The sequence below is a fragment of the Panicum virgatum genome, chromosome 6K (assembly GCF_016808335.1).
Source record: "Panicum virgatum strain AP13 chromosome 6K, P.virgatum_v5, whole genome shotgun sequence".
Lineage (NCBI taxonomy): Eukaryota > Viridiplantae > Streptophyta > Magnoliopsida > Poales > Poaceae > Panicum > Panicum virgatum.
This window is the reverse complement of record NC_053141.1, coordinates 31,997,699-32,013,748: the sequence shown is the minus strand read 5'-3', so window position 1 is coordinate 32,013,748 and position 16,050 is coordinate 31,997,699. Positions and strand designations below refer to the sequence as shown.

Genomic DNA, 16,050 nt, shown 5'->3' with positions numbered 1-16,050 from the left:
GCTTCGATAGCCACTTAACCAACTCTCCCACGCCGAAGAGCTCCACGTCGGAAGACTCCAACAAGCTCGCTAGATCTCATGATCGCGGCGTTATGTTGCTTCCCGACCTTGCCAAGGAGATCGAGTCAAAACTCGAAATCAACTCGAGTTCTACTCGGACTCAGATTGATCTCAAACCAAAATTCACTCAGATTGGGACTCTTATCGCGTAGCCCATCTTCGATTTGCGTAATTCATCGTCTATTTACAAATAGATGATTAGATCCTCCTATGATAATAGCTTGGATCGCCTACTTCACGTAGAAAACCAATCAGCCACCGCTAGCCGGGAGGCACCCGTTTTATATGTTTACCCAGATCCAGTCGAGTCACCTCAAGACAGCCTCGATGGATGCTTATTCAGTTATAAGTATTCAAGACTTCCTTTGTTTATTTAGAATTAGAGTTTAGATCGCAAGTTATCATCTTTGCCTTAAATTAGTTGATGTGTATGCTTAGCGAGTAGCATTTGATCTTAGCTTAAGACCCCGGATAGAAAAGGGTAGTCTTGGTTGGGGCTAAGGTTAGTAGGGAAAGGCGTAGACGTGGTGTCTAGGCTGGACTATACCACTCAGTTGTCCAATAGTCCCACGGTTTGTAGAGGTAGCCGGCAAGTGGTGACATCCCTGTTTGAGCCCGAGTAATCCTCTACATTCAGATATTGGATAGAGCACTATTACTGGAGCTATCAGCTTGTATAAGCCGGTCGAAACCGGTAGCTCAAAGTATAACGGCAACATGATCTCTTCTTCTAGGCATAGATTCTAGATCTAGAAAGTCCTCTCTTCTGTCTTCTCCACACCGGTGTGTGTGTCCTTGGATGGGCCTAAACCCGTAGATAGCGTACTCACATTCCTCAGTAGATACGATACCTTGGAATACTCTTGGGTGAAAGCTACAGCGGCATCCGTGCGCTTGCGGATTTTATTCGTGACGTTACAAAGTACCAACAGTATTCTGAAAACCATATAATGAAGTAGTAAACGATCCATAAATTCCCGGCTCCTATTACAAAGTACACATGCTGGTGAGATAGCTAATCTTGCATCGGACCATTGTATCTATACTACTACGGTAACATGACACAAAAGTCCTTTGCCTGAAATGGTAAATTTGATCAACGAAGTGCAGTGGCATGTGAACACGATAGCCTCGTGCTGAAACTAAACCTAACATGCCTTAGGGAAAATAAAATGATGAGACTACAACTCTTGTGATTTACTAAGTGCACCGAGGATATTTTCCCTTCCTAATTGCATCGGACCCTGCTTCCTTTGCACGGCGTGCCCTCTCTCGCTTCCTCTCCCTATCCGCTTCCCGTTCCTCCGCCTCCTAACGCTCCACTTCCTGAATCCTTTTGCGGATCTCTTCTTGCTCTTTCTTGCGCTTCTCCTCTTTCTCTTCTTCATGCAACATTTGCTGCCACCTTTCCGTAGCCCACCTTGCTTGAAGTTGAACCCACTCCTTATCTTGTTGGGTTTGCTCCGTGTCCACCCACTGCATGAAATCACATAGAGGGGGTGGACTCTATGTCCAACGCAAGTTAGAAGTTGCTGACAAATCTGTAACTACAAACATTACATTCATGTCGTACCTTAGGTCTATCCTAGACGCGACGCTTCGACGGGTTGTGCGCGTAGTTCTCGCACATAAAAAACCTCATTCCGAAGAAGTGGCCCAAAACCTTTTACTTCATGAGCTTGCATAAGGAAACGCAGAAGCATATAGGCACCTGCATTCCTTCAGGCGCTGGTTCCCTCACCTTGTTCCATGGGATGTCGGTCGATCCTGAGGAAGACATCGTGTAGAGATGTGGTGGTTGTGCTGTGCGGCTGTGTGCTTCCGGGTAGTGTCCTGTGGAGTGGAGGCTCTATCGTGCCGATATTTGTACAGATTTTGGGAGTGGTCATCGCATTGCCTGGTGTGCGAGCGCAGTAGTGTGCGAGCGCAGTAGTGTGCGGCAGTGACTAGTCGCGTCCACGAAAGTGGATTGGCAGTGAGTGCGGCAGTGCGAATCAATTAGTGCTCTTGTCCGTGCAAGGCGTGCGAGCGTAGCACTGCGGACTAGTGACTTGTCACTTTCGTGCCTGGGCAGCGAGCGCGGCAGTGCGAATCAATTACTGCTCTTATCCGTGCATGGCGTGTGAGTGCAGTAGCGCGGACCAGGGACTTGTCACGTCCGAGTATGGGCAACGAGAGCGTCAGTGCAAATTAGTGAGTGCTCTTGTCTGTGCCTAGCGTGCTAGCACAAAAGTGCGGAGCAGTGAGTGGTTATGTCTTTGTCTGCACACCGAGTAGCATGCAGAAGCATCCAATGCTAAGTGTCCAATTTAAATTTTTCACATTTAACAATTCAACATAAAACTGTTGATGTGAAACGTCATTGAGAATCCTAAATGATAGACTACTCGTGACTCCATCACTGTTTGAAAGGTAATCAGTACATGGGAAGTCACTATTTACAATACTGTTTCGATATGATTACATCCTAAGTCCTTCATCGGTATTGTAAGCTCGTGACTCTGTCGCTTTTTGAAAGGGCGATGGAGGCAGTGCTACATGTATAAAAGACGAGGACGTTGTTGTCGAGAGTAGAGACCATTTTCCTTCGAACATATTGGAACCGTTATGAGCTCCTCATCTAGGGCAGCTATGCGTCGGGAGATGGTGGCGCATTTAGGAGGCCCTCCTAACGATCCAACTAGATGTGTTACGGATCACAAGATATGACCGAAAGGTGTAGAGCCACCCTATTGCTATTGCCAGATGCGTTGTGTTCCCAACATATCTCGTGAGTACGAGACTTTTGGCCAGAGGTATTGGTCTTGTAAGAACATTGAGGAAGTCCAAAAGGCAAGTGGAATATCACAGGTATAGCTATTTTTTGAATATGTTTGTCTAGTTTTTTTAAAAAATTTTCTAACAATTTTATTTCGTTTCATGTTTATAAAAGCACGCATTTCAAGAGATGAATACTCATTTCTGTCATTTCCATGAGTGGATTGACACATCCATCAGTCGTCGTGATCAGCAATATGTGGCGTGGTTGAAGAAGGTGGATGATGATGTACGCAAGTCTGGCATTGACAAAGCAAAACCCGGCAACGGTAGTGGCCGTGAATGATGGATGTCGGACTGGTCCATTTCATTCGGATTAGTCCTGTTGTGACAAAGCAATATCATGCGTCTTGAATAAGTTAGGTTCCTTCACGACCAATATGTTGTGTGTTTGTTTCGGAAGCCTCTTCTGGCTCCCTATGTAATATTTTGTTTTGCGTGCTTTGCATGTGTACTCGGAGTTCTGGAAGTTGTTTTCGTTCATAATAAAACAGTGCATCGTTCTCTGAATAGCCGGCTGTAGCATGTATTTATTTCAATGAAAATCTCCTGCTCAGGAATGCCCTGCGAACGTGTATTTATAGACGGCCAAAAGGAACAGCCCTATCGGCATCAGGGGGGGACAGGGGGACCTATTGGCTCCCCATAGGCCGAGTAGCACCTATCGGCTCCTGTACCCTAAAAGCAAGCAAAAAGTTTGAAGTAAATGATGCCATTAACATGGGGGGAATGGAAAATGCAAAGCAAAAGGATGCATGGCGATAGGGGGAGGTACTTAGTCAATATGGGGGAGAAGTGCAAATTGATGATCCCATGGACTAAGCCACAAAAATTTTCATTGCTCATATGGTTCAAACCACACACAAGCCATTGTTCTACAATTGGTATCAATTTGAATACCGGTGGCTTTTAAAATGAGCATTGAAATGTCATCCGAGCAAGCTAAGTAATTTCTAACTTTTCAAATTGGTATCAATTTCATATTCTTACAAATCATCTTGCTTGCTTTGGTTGTGTTGTCATCAATCACCAAAAAGGGGGAGATTGTAGCGAAAATGGCCTCTCATGCCATATTTCAATATAATATTTTGGTGATTGATATAGACAACACAACACTTGAACTAATATGATTATTAAGATAACCATTCTCAGGCTTTTAGGTTCAAGTGATGACTAAGAGAAGATAGGCGTAGCTAGACCCGAAGGGCCGCTCCTACGGTGGTTCCGCTAACTCAAAGATGGAAAATAGTAAAAATTTAAGAATTTATGAGCGAGATTATATTGGTATAAAAGAATATTTTCCATATGGTTCATGAACCCCATGGGAACTCGCTTGCTACTACAGAAAACATGATACGTGATCTATACACACAGTTACACACTAAAAAACAAGACAATAATTTACCGCCGTTGGCCTTTACAGGAACTAACAATTTGGTACGGTAGTCCGTTCAAAAGGGTCCGGCAGAATTGTTATCGCTATCTTGGCATTGCCGATAAATGGGCCCCTCTGAATTATACATACGTGCAGTATACGTACAATCACCTGACGACGCATACGTAAGGTTAAAGAGCTCATGCATGGAATGGACCACACACGTCAACTACCACGTGGGAACCTGGCCGGTGCTACATCGATGATACTGTTATGTTGATGATCCATCAGAAGCATGCATGCATGCGTACATATAAACTCATTTTTCGGAAATCTGTCAAGGTCAAAGTTGGTCAGCCTGTACCTTGGATTAGGTTAACTAAATGATCAGGCCAGTCGGCTATTGTTTCATAAGATTAAGGAAACGCTGTATTTCCTTTTTCATGAGATTTAGGAAACGCTTTATTCCTCCGCGGTTCAATTTTAGCCGACAAGTAAAACTTCTAGCTGCCAAGACAAATTCAGTTTGGTTTAGTGTCTAACAAAGACAGTGCTCTAGATGCATATTTTGTTGACCTATATATAATTTTCTCTTCTCATCAAGCAAAATATCTTTCCAAATCGAGGAATAGATCTGAAGAGCAACGGAATCTTCCGATGAATATTTAAATGGATGTAAGCATGAGATTTGGTACGTTTTTGGCTGTTGGAAGAGAATAAAAGAACATAATACTCCAAAGCATGCGTTATCTTGCATGCCTAACAACAGTGCTGTCTTGTACTGCATGCAGACTTATTCCTCGTTCACTTGTAAGCAGGAGTTTCATCTTTTGGTTGCCGCTTATGTTTCTTTCTTCGCCTCCCACCTTGCTCTCTTTTAATACTGAACCAAAAAAACAATGTCGATTATTTCACTTTTGTTTGTAGGTGCTTTTAAAACGAAATGTGTAATTAAGTATAAACACACACAATCTCACATGAGAGAGAGAGAAAGAGAAGCTAGTGTCTCATGCGATAGACCTCCGATCCCTTGCGGCGCTCGCTCTAATCTCTCGCTCGTGAGGCCTGCATGTGGTGGTGTGCAAGCCTTAGCTTATTTGTTGGATGCATCGAGCATAGTATGTGGTATGGATAGAGGGTGGTGATGGCCGGTGTAGCTTCCAGAAAGAATGTGTGGATGTTCGGAAAGGATTTTTGCGCGCGCCTCCTGTCAACCTTGTCCCAATGCTTCTTGTTGGCAGCGTGCATGTGAGCTTCCCTTGTTCTTTCTCCCCCAGGTCCAGGTGAGTATGTGTGCGGACATCCACACATGGCACCACCTTTTTCTGCTCGTCCCGCCTTGCAGACTTGCACTGAGGTACAGATGCGATAGCAAGGGAGTAAGGGACACAGTACAGTAGTAACTGCTGGTTTCCAATTCAAGCTTCACTACTTCTGGATAATTGTCCGAAAACACATATATTTTAATTAGAAACACATTATGTGCAAACCTATCTCTTCATGCAAATCGTGCAAACTTCAATATGGACCAATGGATCACATCCAAAGGATATGGGGGATTAAGTAATTTTACAATTATACGCCCACCTCTAATCATAATTTTGCAAATTCCCCCTCCCACACCCCCTGTGCACCTCCTTGAATGTTGATCCGGTGGCCTAAAAAATACTTTTAGGTCAGTCTTAGTGAGAGTTTCTTGGACACAGAAATCTATTAGACTGAGAATTAGGTAACCGTGCCAGATGAGTTTTATGGTAATGAAACTCTCCTCATATCTCATGAAACTCCATCATTCTCTCTCTTTATCATGTCAGCAAAATTAATAGTATTTAATATCATGAAACCCTCAATAAAACCCAACTAAGATTGGCCTTAGGAAACACCTTCCGGAATGTTGCCGCCCTGCCCACCGCACCCCAAGCTCAACTCCACGTGACCATGCCTGATAAAAAAAAATCTCCACGTGACCATGCCACCAGCCACCTTTGTTGGGCTCACCGGCTGGCCCAACACAATTAACGACCCACAAGCTGTGCCTGCACCAATGCTACGGGCTCAACACGGCCTGTCAACGTGGCCGTGCCTAAAGAGGCCCATGCTGTGCCGGGCCGGGCGGCCCGTTTGGCCATATAGATCTGTGCCCATGTCCGTCCACCCCCGCCGGCCGGTGCCGAGCGGCCATCTCGTGCACTGAACGTTCGGCCTCCTCTCCCCTGGATCCGATCCGATCGAGAAGACGACAACCCGCCGAACATTCTACACAGAACCAAGCGACGCAGCGCGCGCGAATCTCGGCCAGGTTCGCTAGCCAGCAGCCACACCCGACCGACTGCCGCTAACGGATAGCAACACCCGGGCGAGCTGAGCAACAGCACACCAGCAATCTTCTTCCTCGGGTCCGAGAAGGAAAAACAAAAACAAAATGCAGGCGTTCCTCTCCTCGTCGATCCCCGCCACCTCGTACTCGAGGTCGTCCTTCCTGCCGCAGCCGCCTCAGGCCCCCGCGAAGCTCGCCCTCCCGTCGTCGGGACCCAGTAGGGCCGCCGCCGTCGCGAGGAGAACGGAGGCGGCGGGGCGCCCAGCAGCAGGCCGGTGCGTGGCGGCGTCCGCGTCCGCGTCCTCGTCCCCGGCCACGGCCGCCGCGGAGGTGCCCGCGGCCATGAAGGCCTGGGCGTACGACGCGTACGGGGACGTCGGCGTGCTCAGGCTCGACGGGGCCGCGGCGGTGCCGGCCGTGGGCGAGGGCCAGGTGCTCGTCAAGGTCGCCGCCGCGGCGCTCAACCCCGTCGACGCCAAGCGCCGCGCCGGCAAGTTCCAGACCACCGACTCGCCGCTCCCGGTCCGATTGCGATCGGCTCTCCTTCACCGCCGCTTTCGCTCGCTCCGATCCTCATGCATCCGCTGACCTTGCTGCTGGTTCATGCATGCCATGAGCAGACCGTGCCGGGGTACGACGTGGCCGGCGTCGTCGTGAGGGTGGGCGCCGGGGTGAAGGGCTTCAAGGAAGGCGATGAGGTGTACGGCATGATCAGCGAAAAGCCCCTGGACGGGCCCAAGCAGTCGGGCTCGCTGGCGGAGTACACCGCCGTCGAGGAGAAGCTGCTGGCGCCCAAGCCCAAGGGCCTCGACTTCGCGCAGGCCGCCGCCCTGCCGCTCGCCATCCTCACCGCTTACGAGGGCCTCGAGAGGGCGGGGCTCGCCGCCGGCAAGTCCGTCCTCGTCCTCGGCGGCGCCGGTGGCGTCGGGTCCCTTGCCATCCAGGTCAGACACCGATCGACGGTCGCCGCTGCTGGAGCTGTGGGCACTGAACTGAACTTTCTGACACGATGCTGCTCTTGATGTGGAACGAAGCTGGCGAAGCAAGTCTACGGCGCGTCCAAGGTGGCCGCCACGGCCAGCACCAAGAAGATCGAGCTGCTCAAGAGCCTGGGCGCCGACGTCGCCATTGACTACACCAAGGAGAACTTCAACGAGCTGCCGGACAAGTACGACGTCGTCTTCGATGCAGTTGGTAAGAATGCCCTCAAAAAAAAAACCTAATACAGCCTGACAAAGTGAGATGTAGACCTCGGCTGAGCAATCTGCCCTGTATTTTTTTGGTGGTTTCAGGTCAGGGCGACAAGGCTGTGAAGGTGGTGAAGGAAGGCGGCAGCGTGGTGGTCCTCACCGGCGCCATCACCTCGCCAGGGTTCCGGTTCGTGGTCACCTCCAACGGCGCCACCTTAGAGAAGCTCAACCCCTACCTCGAGTCCGGGAAGGTGAAGCCGCTCATCGACCCAACCGGGCCGTTCCCCTTCACGAAGGTTGTGGAGGCTTTCTCCTACCTTGAGACAGGAAGAGCAACCGGCAAAGTAGTTATTTCCCCCGTCCCATGAGAGATGTAGACTGCAGAGAGTTTGTTCACTGGCCATTTGAGTGCCGACATGAGATTCTTCTCGAGTGTCAAACAGTCTAAACTCTAAAGGGACGTTTATTTCAGTACAGTCCATAGAATTACAAAGTGGTGTACATTGTGCTCATTGCTAATCCACTTATCAGCGTTGCAGTCTCTGTTGTTACATAAGTTTTCTGTACCCATAAAATTGCTAAATTCTCGATGATTGGCTATCTGGCTCGCTGGCAAAGGGCTGAAAAAGTTTACTGCTTCGGGGACAATCTGATTGGGCAGATTGCAAATGCCATGCGGCGTGCAGCAAATGCCAATGAAAATCGCTCATCCTCAGTTAGCGCCCTTTCTATTACCTTGACAACGGTTGGGTCCTGCAATGAGATGCCAGCATCTTTTACTGTCTGATTGCAGGCTATAGCATAGGCTACTGATTTAGTGATTCCACAGTTTCTACACTAGTAACTCAAAAGAAAAGGCATGTATGATTTAATGATGGAGCGAAACTGACATAATGTGCCTAAATTGCAAATGAACAGGCAGGTGGCATAGCTACAAGCTCATCAGAGCCACTAAGCCAGAGGATTTACATACCCTTATATGTAGCTGGCTCGGAGCAGGACGAATACGTGCAATATCACCAACTCTGATCACGTTGTTGACATTCCCATGCTCATCTGTTTCTGATGGCAATGCAGTCGAATGCCTCCACTGGCCCCCAACTATGAACTTGTAGTAGTACCTGAATGAGTATGGGGTTAGTTTCAGTTAACTCCATAACCATCAGCAGTACACATATAATAACAAAAGAACCTTGCAGTTAAAAATTTCAAGAAAAAAACAAATAAATGACAACTTACTTTCCATGTCGAAGTCGAACTTCAGCCTCATACCTTGACCCACCCTTGTGGCTGCACTTTATTTTGTCTTTCCAGTTACTTGTAAAATCCCCAACCAATTCTACATCCTCACCCTGGAGTAATTGATTTGTCAAAACATATCATGGAGTATCAGAGTGAATTGAAGAAATGAATTTTCATGTCAAACACTCACTCAGTAACACTTCTGCACTGAAGGAACTTACCTCCCGACCACTATTCCAAACAAAACATACTGAATGTGTGGGACTACCATCGTGCCTTCCATTTTCAACTAAAGCAATAAGATCCCAAGTTGCCCAAACAATTGCAGCTCTGCATGTTAAACAAATCCCTTAGTTCCAAACTGATAACCATAACAACAGCAATAACAATTACAGTAGGCTGCTCTTTGCATTAGCATCAAATCAGTTAACAAATATAACTTTTCTCAACAATAATTACCTGTCAGGTCTACAAGAGTGCAAACCGGTGATGAACTTATGAGCAATATGGAGAGGTGTATCTTGAACCCAGTGTAAGTATGATATCACACATGCTGGTGATCTATCATATCCGGTGGTACAAGTCACATATATACGGTAGTTCTTCCTTATAAGGCGCAACAGAAGACCAACACAGAAAGGAAGCTTCTTCCTAAGGTCCATGGAATCCACCTCTCTGAACAAAATCCACCATTTACAGTTTAGTGACTATTGGATTGCAGAAAAGGGTTTTAGGGTTTCCTATCACATCTAAGGAGCAAGAAAGAATTTCACCAAATGTCCATTGAGAACCTCCTTTTGTTCAAATAAGAATTAAGGTGAAGCTGGATGAGCTTGCAAGCTTGAAAGAAATAGTGCACATAGAAATAACAGTGAACAACAAATACTACAGTGGTGAAAATATCAACTAGACTATTGTGTATGTGTAGATAAACATTAATTTTAGCCTATGAGAAACTCTAGCCTGTTTGGCAATCAAACCACATTTGCTTTAACGAGACAGTAAGGGAAACATAAACGATTAACAGTAATCGTAAAGAAAGCTACTGTGGTTATTCGGATAAAGCTTTTACATGTAACTGTTGCAAAGATCAAGAATCAAACTTAAACTATCTTCAAAACAGAGAGAATTACAGCATACCGTATAGGATAGTTAACCATCAAGATGTTATTCTCGCGACAAGAATTGTTGATTGCCTCAGAATTGATTCCCCAATTAACGCGCTCACTTTCACTTTGGAAATTCAGAACAGCAGTAATACCCTGAAGCCTTTTGAAGTATCAGAAACTTAACTGGATAATAAACAAAAAGAATGTATAATTGCAACAAATCAAATCATCAATCTGACAAATTTGCATATTGCATATGTCAGGAACCTACCACTGTTTCTGACAACATCTTCACATCTCTCTCTGTTTGTATGCATGATCCAACAAATATTTGTTCAGTAATCTGTCAAAAGACACCATAAAAAATAAATGACATCATTATCGATACTTATTGATAAAGTAATCTCGATTCCTGAGCAGCTTAAAGCATATGGACGCACCCTTATAGAAGTACATACCATGTAAAGAAAAAAATCAAGGAAGCACACAAGCAGTCATCCGTACCTTACTGAATTGCATACCAAGTGAATGATTGTAGTATAGTTCACCTTTAGCACGGTCTAGTGCTTTAATGTACTCCTCCAAAGGAAAGCTACCGTGCGCCCATTCAGCATTAGAATCATCTTCATCAGAATATAAACCAACAATCTCACTTATGCGATCATTTGAAAGGTTAGTGCTCCTCTGATTGAGTCCACCTTTCTCACTAGACAGAAAAGACCATCCTTGAGAACTTAGCAACCTCGGGGAGAATATAGCAAAACCAGATTTTCCGTTTCCCTTGGAAGACTCATTCAGTTTTGGGGACAAAAGAGCACTGTTCCAGGAAGCAACAGGAACCCGCCCTCTGTTAAATAGGATGTGGTAATCTTCATTTTGGAGTAACTGATGGATCGGGAAAGGAGCAAAAGGTCTCTCAAGGACAAGGCTGCATGGTCCTGACTTGTCCCTCAGCGCAAGCCTGGATAAAAGTTAAGAGAACATATGAGCAAAGTGTAACCATATAGTAGTTCCATAAAACATTTAAATCGTGCTCATGAATTTTTCTACACTACGAATTTCCTGAGCTAAGCGCATTTCAGGACATTGTCACAATAGTTTAACAAAAGTGTTGAACTGCTAATGTCTTGACATTGAGGAAGGTGCTTCTCCAATGGTAAGTACTTCCTGAAGGAATTGATGAGGGTTTGGATTAAAATCACCAACTACTACAGTACTAAAGGTTTATTCGCTTCAGTATTTGGGAAAGCACAGAGCTGAAACTTGTTTCTCAGTGCATTGCAGTACTGCTGGGTGCCATGAAATTTTTCTGTAAATGATTTAACATTTCAACTGAACCATTCAAACAGTCTTAAATTGTTAGTTCCAAGTACATTTTAAGGCTCCTTTGGAACATAGGAATTTCTCCACGGCATTAACAAAACCTTAGAGCATACATAATAGTTCCAAGTTGAAATAGTAGAGGCAACAAACAAACAAGTAGCAAAAGCACCTCCGATCAGAAACAAACTTATATAACACACTGACGGAAGGCGATACGGCGGTGTGACTCCCCAAAATTTCAAATTGAGGTTTGTGTTTGAACGAATGAAACATAACGACATTACTAGTGCCGTACTCCGTGTCACCTAGGTCTTTGATGGTGACGAGGCCCTGTTCGCCGGCGCCGGCCTTCTTGAGCGTGTCGCCAACCATGATGATCCTCGACTTCTCCGCGTTCCCCTGCGCCACATGCAGCAGCCGCAGGTCAGTCGGTCAGGTCCGCCACTCGCCCGCCGAAGCAAAGGCTCTCTCCCCGCCCGCGCTTACCCCTTTCCTGAGCGAGTGGACGAAGACGCGGCCGTCGACGCCGAGCGCGAAGCGGACGCCGAGGGGGCGGTCGACGGCGACCAAGTACTCGTTGAGCCGCATCGCCCCCGCGGGCCCGATCGCGCCCGGGTCCGCGCCTTCCGCCGCCGCCGCCGCGACGCTGAGCCTCCGCCACCTCCGCCCCCTCATGCAGGAGACGGAGGTGGAGTTGTGCGCGCGGGCCCTGGGTGGCGCCCGCGGGCCCGCCCATCCGGCGCCGCCGCGGCGGCCTCGGGCGGCGGCGGTGGCCGTAATGGTGAGGGCCGGCGGGGTGAGGAGGTGCAGGTGGGGCGCCATGGGCGCAGCGCGGGATGGGGATCGGGTCCGCGGCGGTGGTGAGAGGAATGGCGGGCACGGGATCAGAGGCGGAGTGGAGTGGGGTTGCGGGGATGGGATGGGAAGTGTGTGGAACGGAACCGGAACTGGGAGGCGGAGGCGTTTGGGAGTTTGCGCGGGCGGGCGGGCAGAGGGGGGAGTGGGACCCACGCCGCGTTGTTTTTTTCCCCACCCCGCTCGGGCTCCTCGCTGACTCGCGGGCCCGCTCCACGCGAGCTTCACGTGACGTGGCGCTCCAGCGAGCGCTACCGCTTTTCTTTTCTTTTTTGGGCAAAGCTTTGTTTTGCTCTCTGTTAGGGTGTGTTTAGATCTAAAAAAATTCAACACTAAATTAACTTCGAACATTTGACTACTAATTAGAAGTACCAAATGTAGATAACTGATGAAACCTATTCCATAACTCCCGAGTGTAATTGCGAGACGAATTTTTTAAGCATAATTGGATCATAATTAGACAATGTCGTGCTACAGTAAACAACCTCAAATGACGGATTAATTAGACTTAATAAATTCATCTCGTGATTTTCGGTCCGTCCATGTAATTAATTTTATAAACAACCTCAAATTTATTATAACTAATTAATCCATCACTAGTATATGTTTACTGCAGCAATTTATTGTCTAACTACAGACTAATTAGGCTCAAAAAATTCGTCTCACAACTTACAGGCAATCTGTGAAAGCTGATATTTTTCGTCTATAGTTAATATGTCATGCATGTGTCCAAATATTGATGTGTAAAGGTTTTGACGGAAAACTAAACAAGGTCATAATTAGAACTAGTAAGGGTGCCCGTGTTAACACTACGGGTAAAAAAAACAACATATGTACAAAGTAGAAACCTAAATTTCCCGCGTCACTCTGCCGCCCGTGGCCGACCTCGTCCCGCTTCTACTTGCGTTGTGGCCCCTCCTCCTTGCACTTCTTCTTCAAGGACGCTAGGGTCAGGGAGATCAGCTTTGCTTTGTCGTACCGAAATCAATCGGCGCGCGTATGGTGCGCTCGGCATGCCAGTCAATTTGACCTACAATTGACAAGGATGATAAACATTAAATTCTGAGGGCTATTGACTAGCCGGCCGATATAAATGGCACGCACGGGTCAGCTATTGTACAGCCGATTCACGGGAATACAAGCCATGCCCAAGACGACGCCGGTCCAATAAATTGACAGGTGCCAAAAAACAGTGTCAACACCCTCCAACCAAGTTTGTGGAGTGGCCGCCGGTGTTCGTGAGAGGGAGGAGAGTCCCTTGCCGATTTGGCGAAGCTCTAACTAGTGAAGAAGGCGGGAGGCATCCGAGAGAGGCAAGACGGTGACCCACATGTGCGTGGGGAAGCCCTATGTAACTTATGATATAAACTAATTTTATAAATTGCTCCATAACACTAAATGAATAGGTATTTTTCTACAAATTTTAGATTACAGTGCCCCTTAAAATTTGAATAACCTTCAAAAAATAGCATATTTTATTAAATTTTAATTTATACATGCGTGTCTTTATGCCAGATGCGTTTGTGCTCATATGTTTAAGAATAAAGAGAACTTTCATGATTTTTGTAAGTGATTCAAAGGCCACCTTGGTCGAGAAAAGCGAGACGAAATCCATAAGTGAATTAGTGTTATGTAAGAAAATGCACGGATTAAACTTTCCTAAGTCCATCAAAAAAATTGCACCCGCTGAGGAGCCTGCTGTGCACCCCAAAAAAATGTACCTAGAAATACTCCCCCATCAAAATCAATGGCTTGCAATTCTTGTATGATGTGCTCAGCTCAATCCAACGGCCAGTATTAATTCTTTGGATCACACTAATAGAAAAAGTGGCATTCGTCCACCTCCGATTAGTACCGGTTGCTTTAAAGCCGGTACTAATGTCAATTTAGTACCGGTTCTACAACACAGTGCCCTCCGGAGCCATTTAGTACCGGGTCATATCTCCATCCGGTACTAAATGCCACCATTTAGTACCGGTTGGTGTTATAGCCCGGTACTAAATGTCTCCCGGGGGCCCCCAACTATTTAGTACCGGTTTTTAACACCACCCGGTACTAAATGCAGTACTAAATGGTGGCATTTAGTATCGGGTGGTGTTATGGCCCGGTACTAAATGATCCACCTGGGTTATTTCAAAAGGATAACATCTTCCATCCACTCACATGGATTGTGTGGATGGAATGGTAAAGGAGACTACGCGCGAGGCCACAGGTCACAAGTTCGAACCCCGATGCACGCGCATTTATCCAGATGTATTTTTGCTAAAGGATGATACATTTAATACCGGCCAGCCGGTACCGGGCGCGGCAGCCGGTACTAAGGGCGCCATGCGCCCGGTACTAATGGCCCTTTTTCCTGCAGTGTCATCTCGGCTTCAAAGCATGCCCACCCCCTGCCCGCCTCCTCCCATGCGCCAACCATCGTCGGCCGCGGTTTGAGGCCCCCGCCTCCTCTTTCTTTTTTCTTTTTTTCTCCCCTCTCTTCTTTTTTTTCCACACCCAGAACATCGGTGAATCTTGTATCTATTCGACGGTGGAGACGGTAAGTGAGGGCACCCACTGGATGCGCTCCAGCTCGGCGGCATTGTGTTGGTGTGGGTATGGGTCGGCGAGGCGATATCGGTGTGGGTGGGGAGCAGGCGGAGGTAGTCATCAGGTAGGTGGTAGGCCGAGCGGGCTGCGCAGCACGGCGAGTTTAAGGAAATGGAGGCGGCGGCTGTGGCCCATGCGCGACCATGAACACCTGCGCGAGGCGGTCCGCCATGGCCGGCTTGGAGGCCGCGATAGCCACCTCCTCAACATTGACGAGCGCTGCCATCCACTTTGTGAAGCCAAAGTAAGGCTCCTGCTTGCCGCGCCCCCCCCCCTCGGCGTCAGTGGTGAAGACCTCGAAGCAGGTGGGATGCTTGCCGAACAGGCCGGCTTAAGGGGGGGGCAGGCAGGGCCACAGCTCAGGGCCCATGGAGTGGGGGGGAGGGGGGGCAGATCTTGTAACTAGTACATGTAGTAACAAATGGTCCAACTCGGAGTACACGAGCTGTCAGGTAGGCATGCAGCTAGTCACATAGACCTTCTGAACTTCCGCCCTTTCATGCCGCAATCGCGAGTCGGAGTTTTGCATTTCGTTTTCATCAGCTTTCAACCGGGCCCGGCACCGGGTGCTCTCCTTCTCCAAACGACAAGACACCGACACCGGCGCCCGAATGTCCGACACACTGACGCACATGCACGCCGGCCGGCGCGGCAGCACTGTGGGACTGCAGCCCGCGCGAGCATCTGCTGCCTAGGTGCTAGCACTAGCACTCTAGCAGTTGCAAGGAAGGTGATTGTATGGCAACATTCTTTTGCTAATGACATTATGTATGAAAATATGTTCATTTTGTTGAGAACTGCTCTTAAATGATTGATCCCCGCCTAGAAATTTTGTAGCATGGTACTCGCAAAGACTAATAAATTGCATGCATAGATGTATTAGTCACAAAAAATCGATGTTATAAATAAATAGAAGATCTTAGTGGATGATGACGTGGCGTCTGATGTAGTGGATTCCTATATGACGTGGATAGCTTGCATGTTGAGAGAAATAGAGTTAATGAATCTAAGTGGGGTGCATCTATATAGGTTTTATAGATAAATTGCTACAGTTTGACATTACTCTTTATAAACTATATATATTATTAAAATTTCTATGTTCCTTTTAATTACCGTCTCAAATGAAAATAGGTGGTCTAAAAGGCTCATAGTGTCTGGCTCGCTCTTGGG

General features: G+C 47.3%; 2 protein-coding genes across 3 annotated transcripts; one reads left to right on the top strand and one right to left on the bottom strand.

The window, feature by feature from the left end:
* The first annotated feature begins 6,544 nt into the window (after positions 1-6,544).
* On the top strand, positions 6,545-8,342 carry LOC120713662 (2-methylene-furan-3-one reductase-like). Its single transcript, XM_039999592.1, has 4 exons — positions 6,545-7,091; positions 7,190-7,513; positions 7,604-7,763; positions 7,862-8,342. The coding sequence occupies exons 1-4, from the start codon at positions 6,675-6,677 to the stop codon at positions 8,125-8,127; spliced, it is 1,167 nt and encodes a 388-aa protein (XP_039855526.1). The 5' UTR covers positions 6,545-6,674; the 3' UTR covers positions 8,128-8,342.
* On the bottom strand, positions 8,193-12,348 carry LOC120713661 (phosphoglucan phosphatase LSF1, chloroplastic-like). 2 transcript variants are annotated; one of them, XM_039999590.1, is made up of 10 exons: positions 11,920-12,348; positions 11,729-11,832; positions 10,615-11,071; positions 10,382-10,453; positions 10,142-10,263; positions 9,461-9,676; positions 9,223-9,331; positions 8,999-9,111; positions 8,733-8,880; positions 8,193-8,512 (listed from the first exon to the last, which is right to left on the bottom strand). In XM_039999590.1, the coding sequence occupies exons 1-10, from the start codon at positions 12,253-12,255 to the stop codon at positions 8,390-8,392; spliced, it is 1,800 nt and encodes a 599-aa protein (XP_039855524.1). In that variant the 5' UTR covers positions 12,256-12,348; the 3' UTR covers positions 8,193-8,389. The 2 variants fall into 2 exon arrangements, with proteins under 2 accessions (XP_039855524.1, XP_039855525.1); XM_039999591.1 differs by having other exon boundaries at positions 11,739-11,832; positions 11,920-12,310.
* Between the last annotated feature and the right edge of the window lie 3,702 nt (positions 12,349-16,050).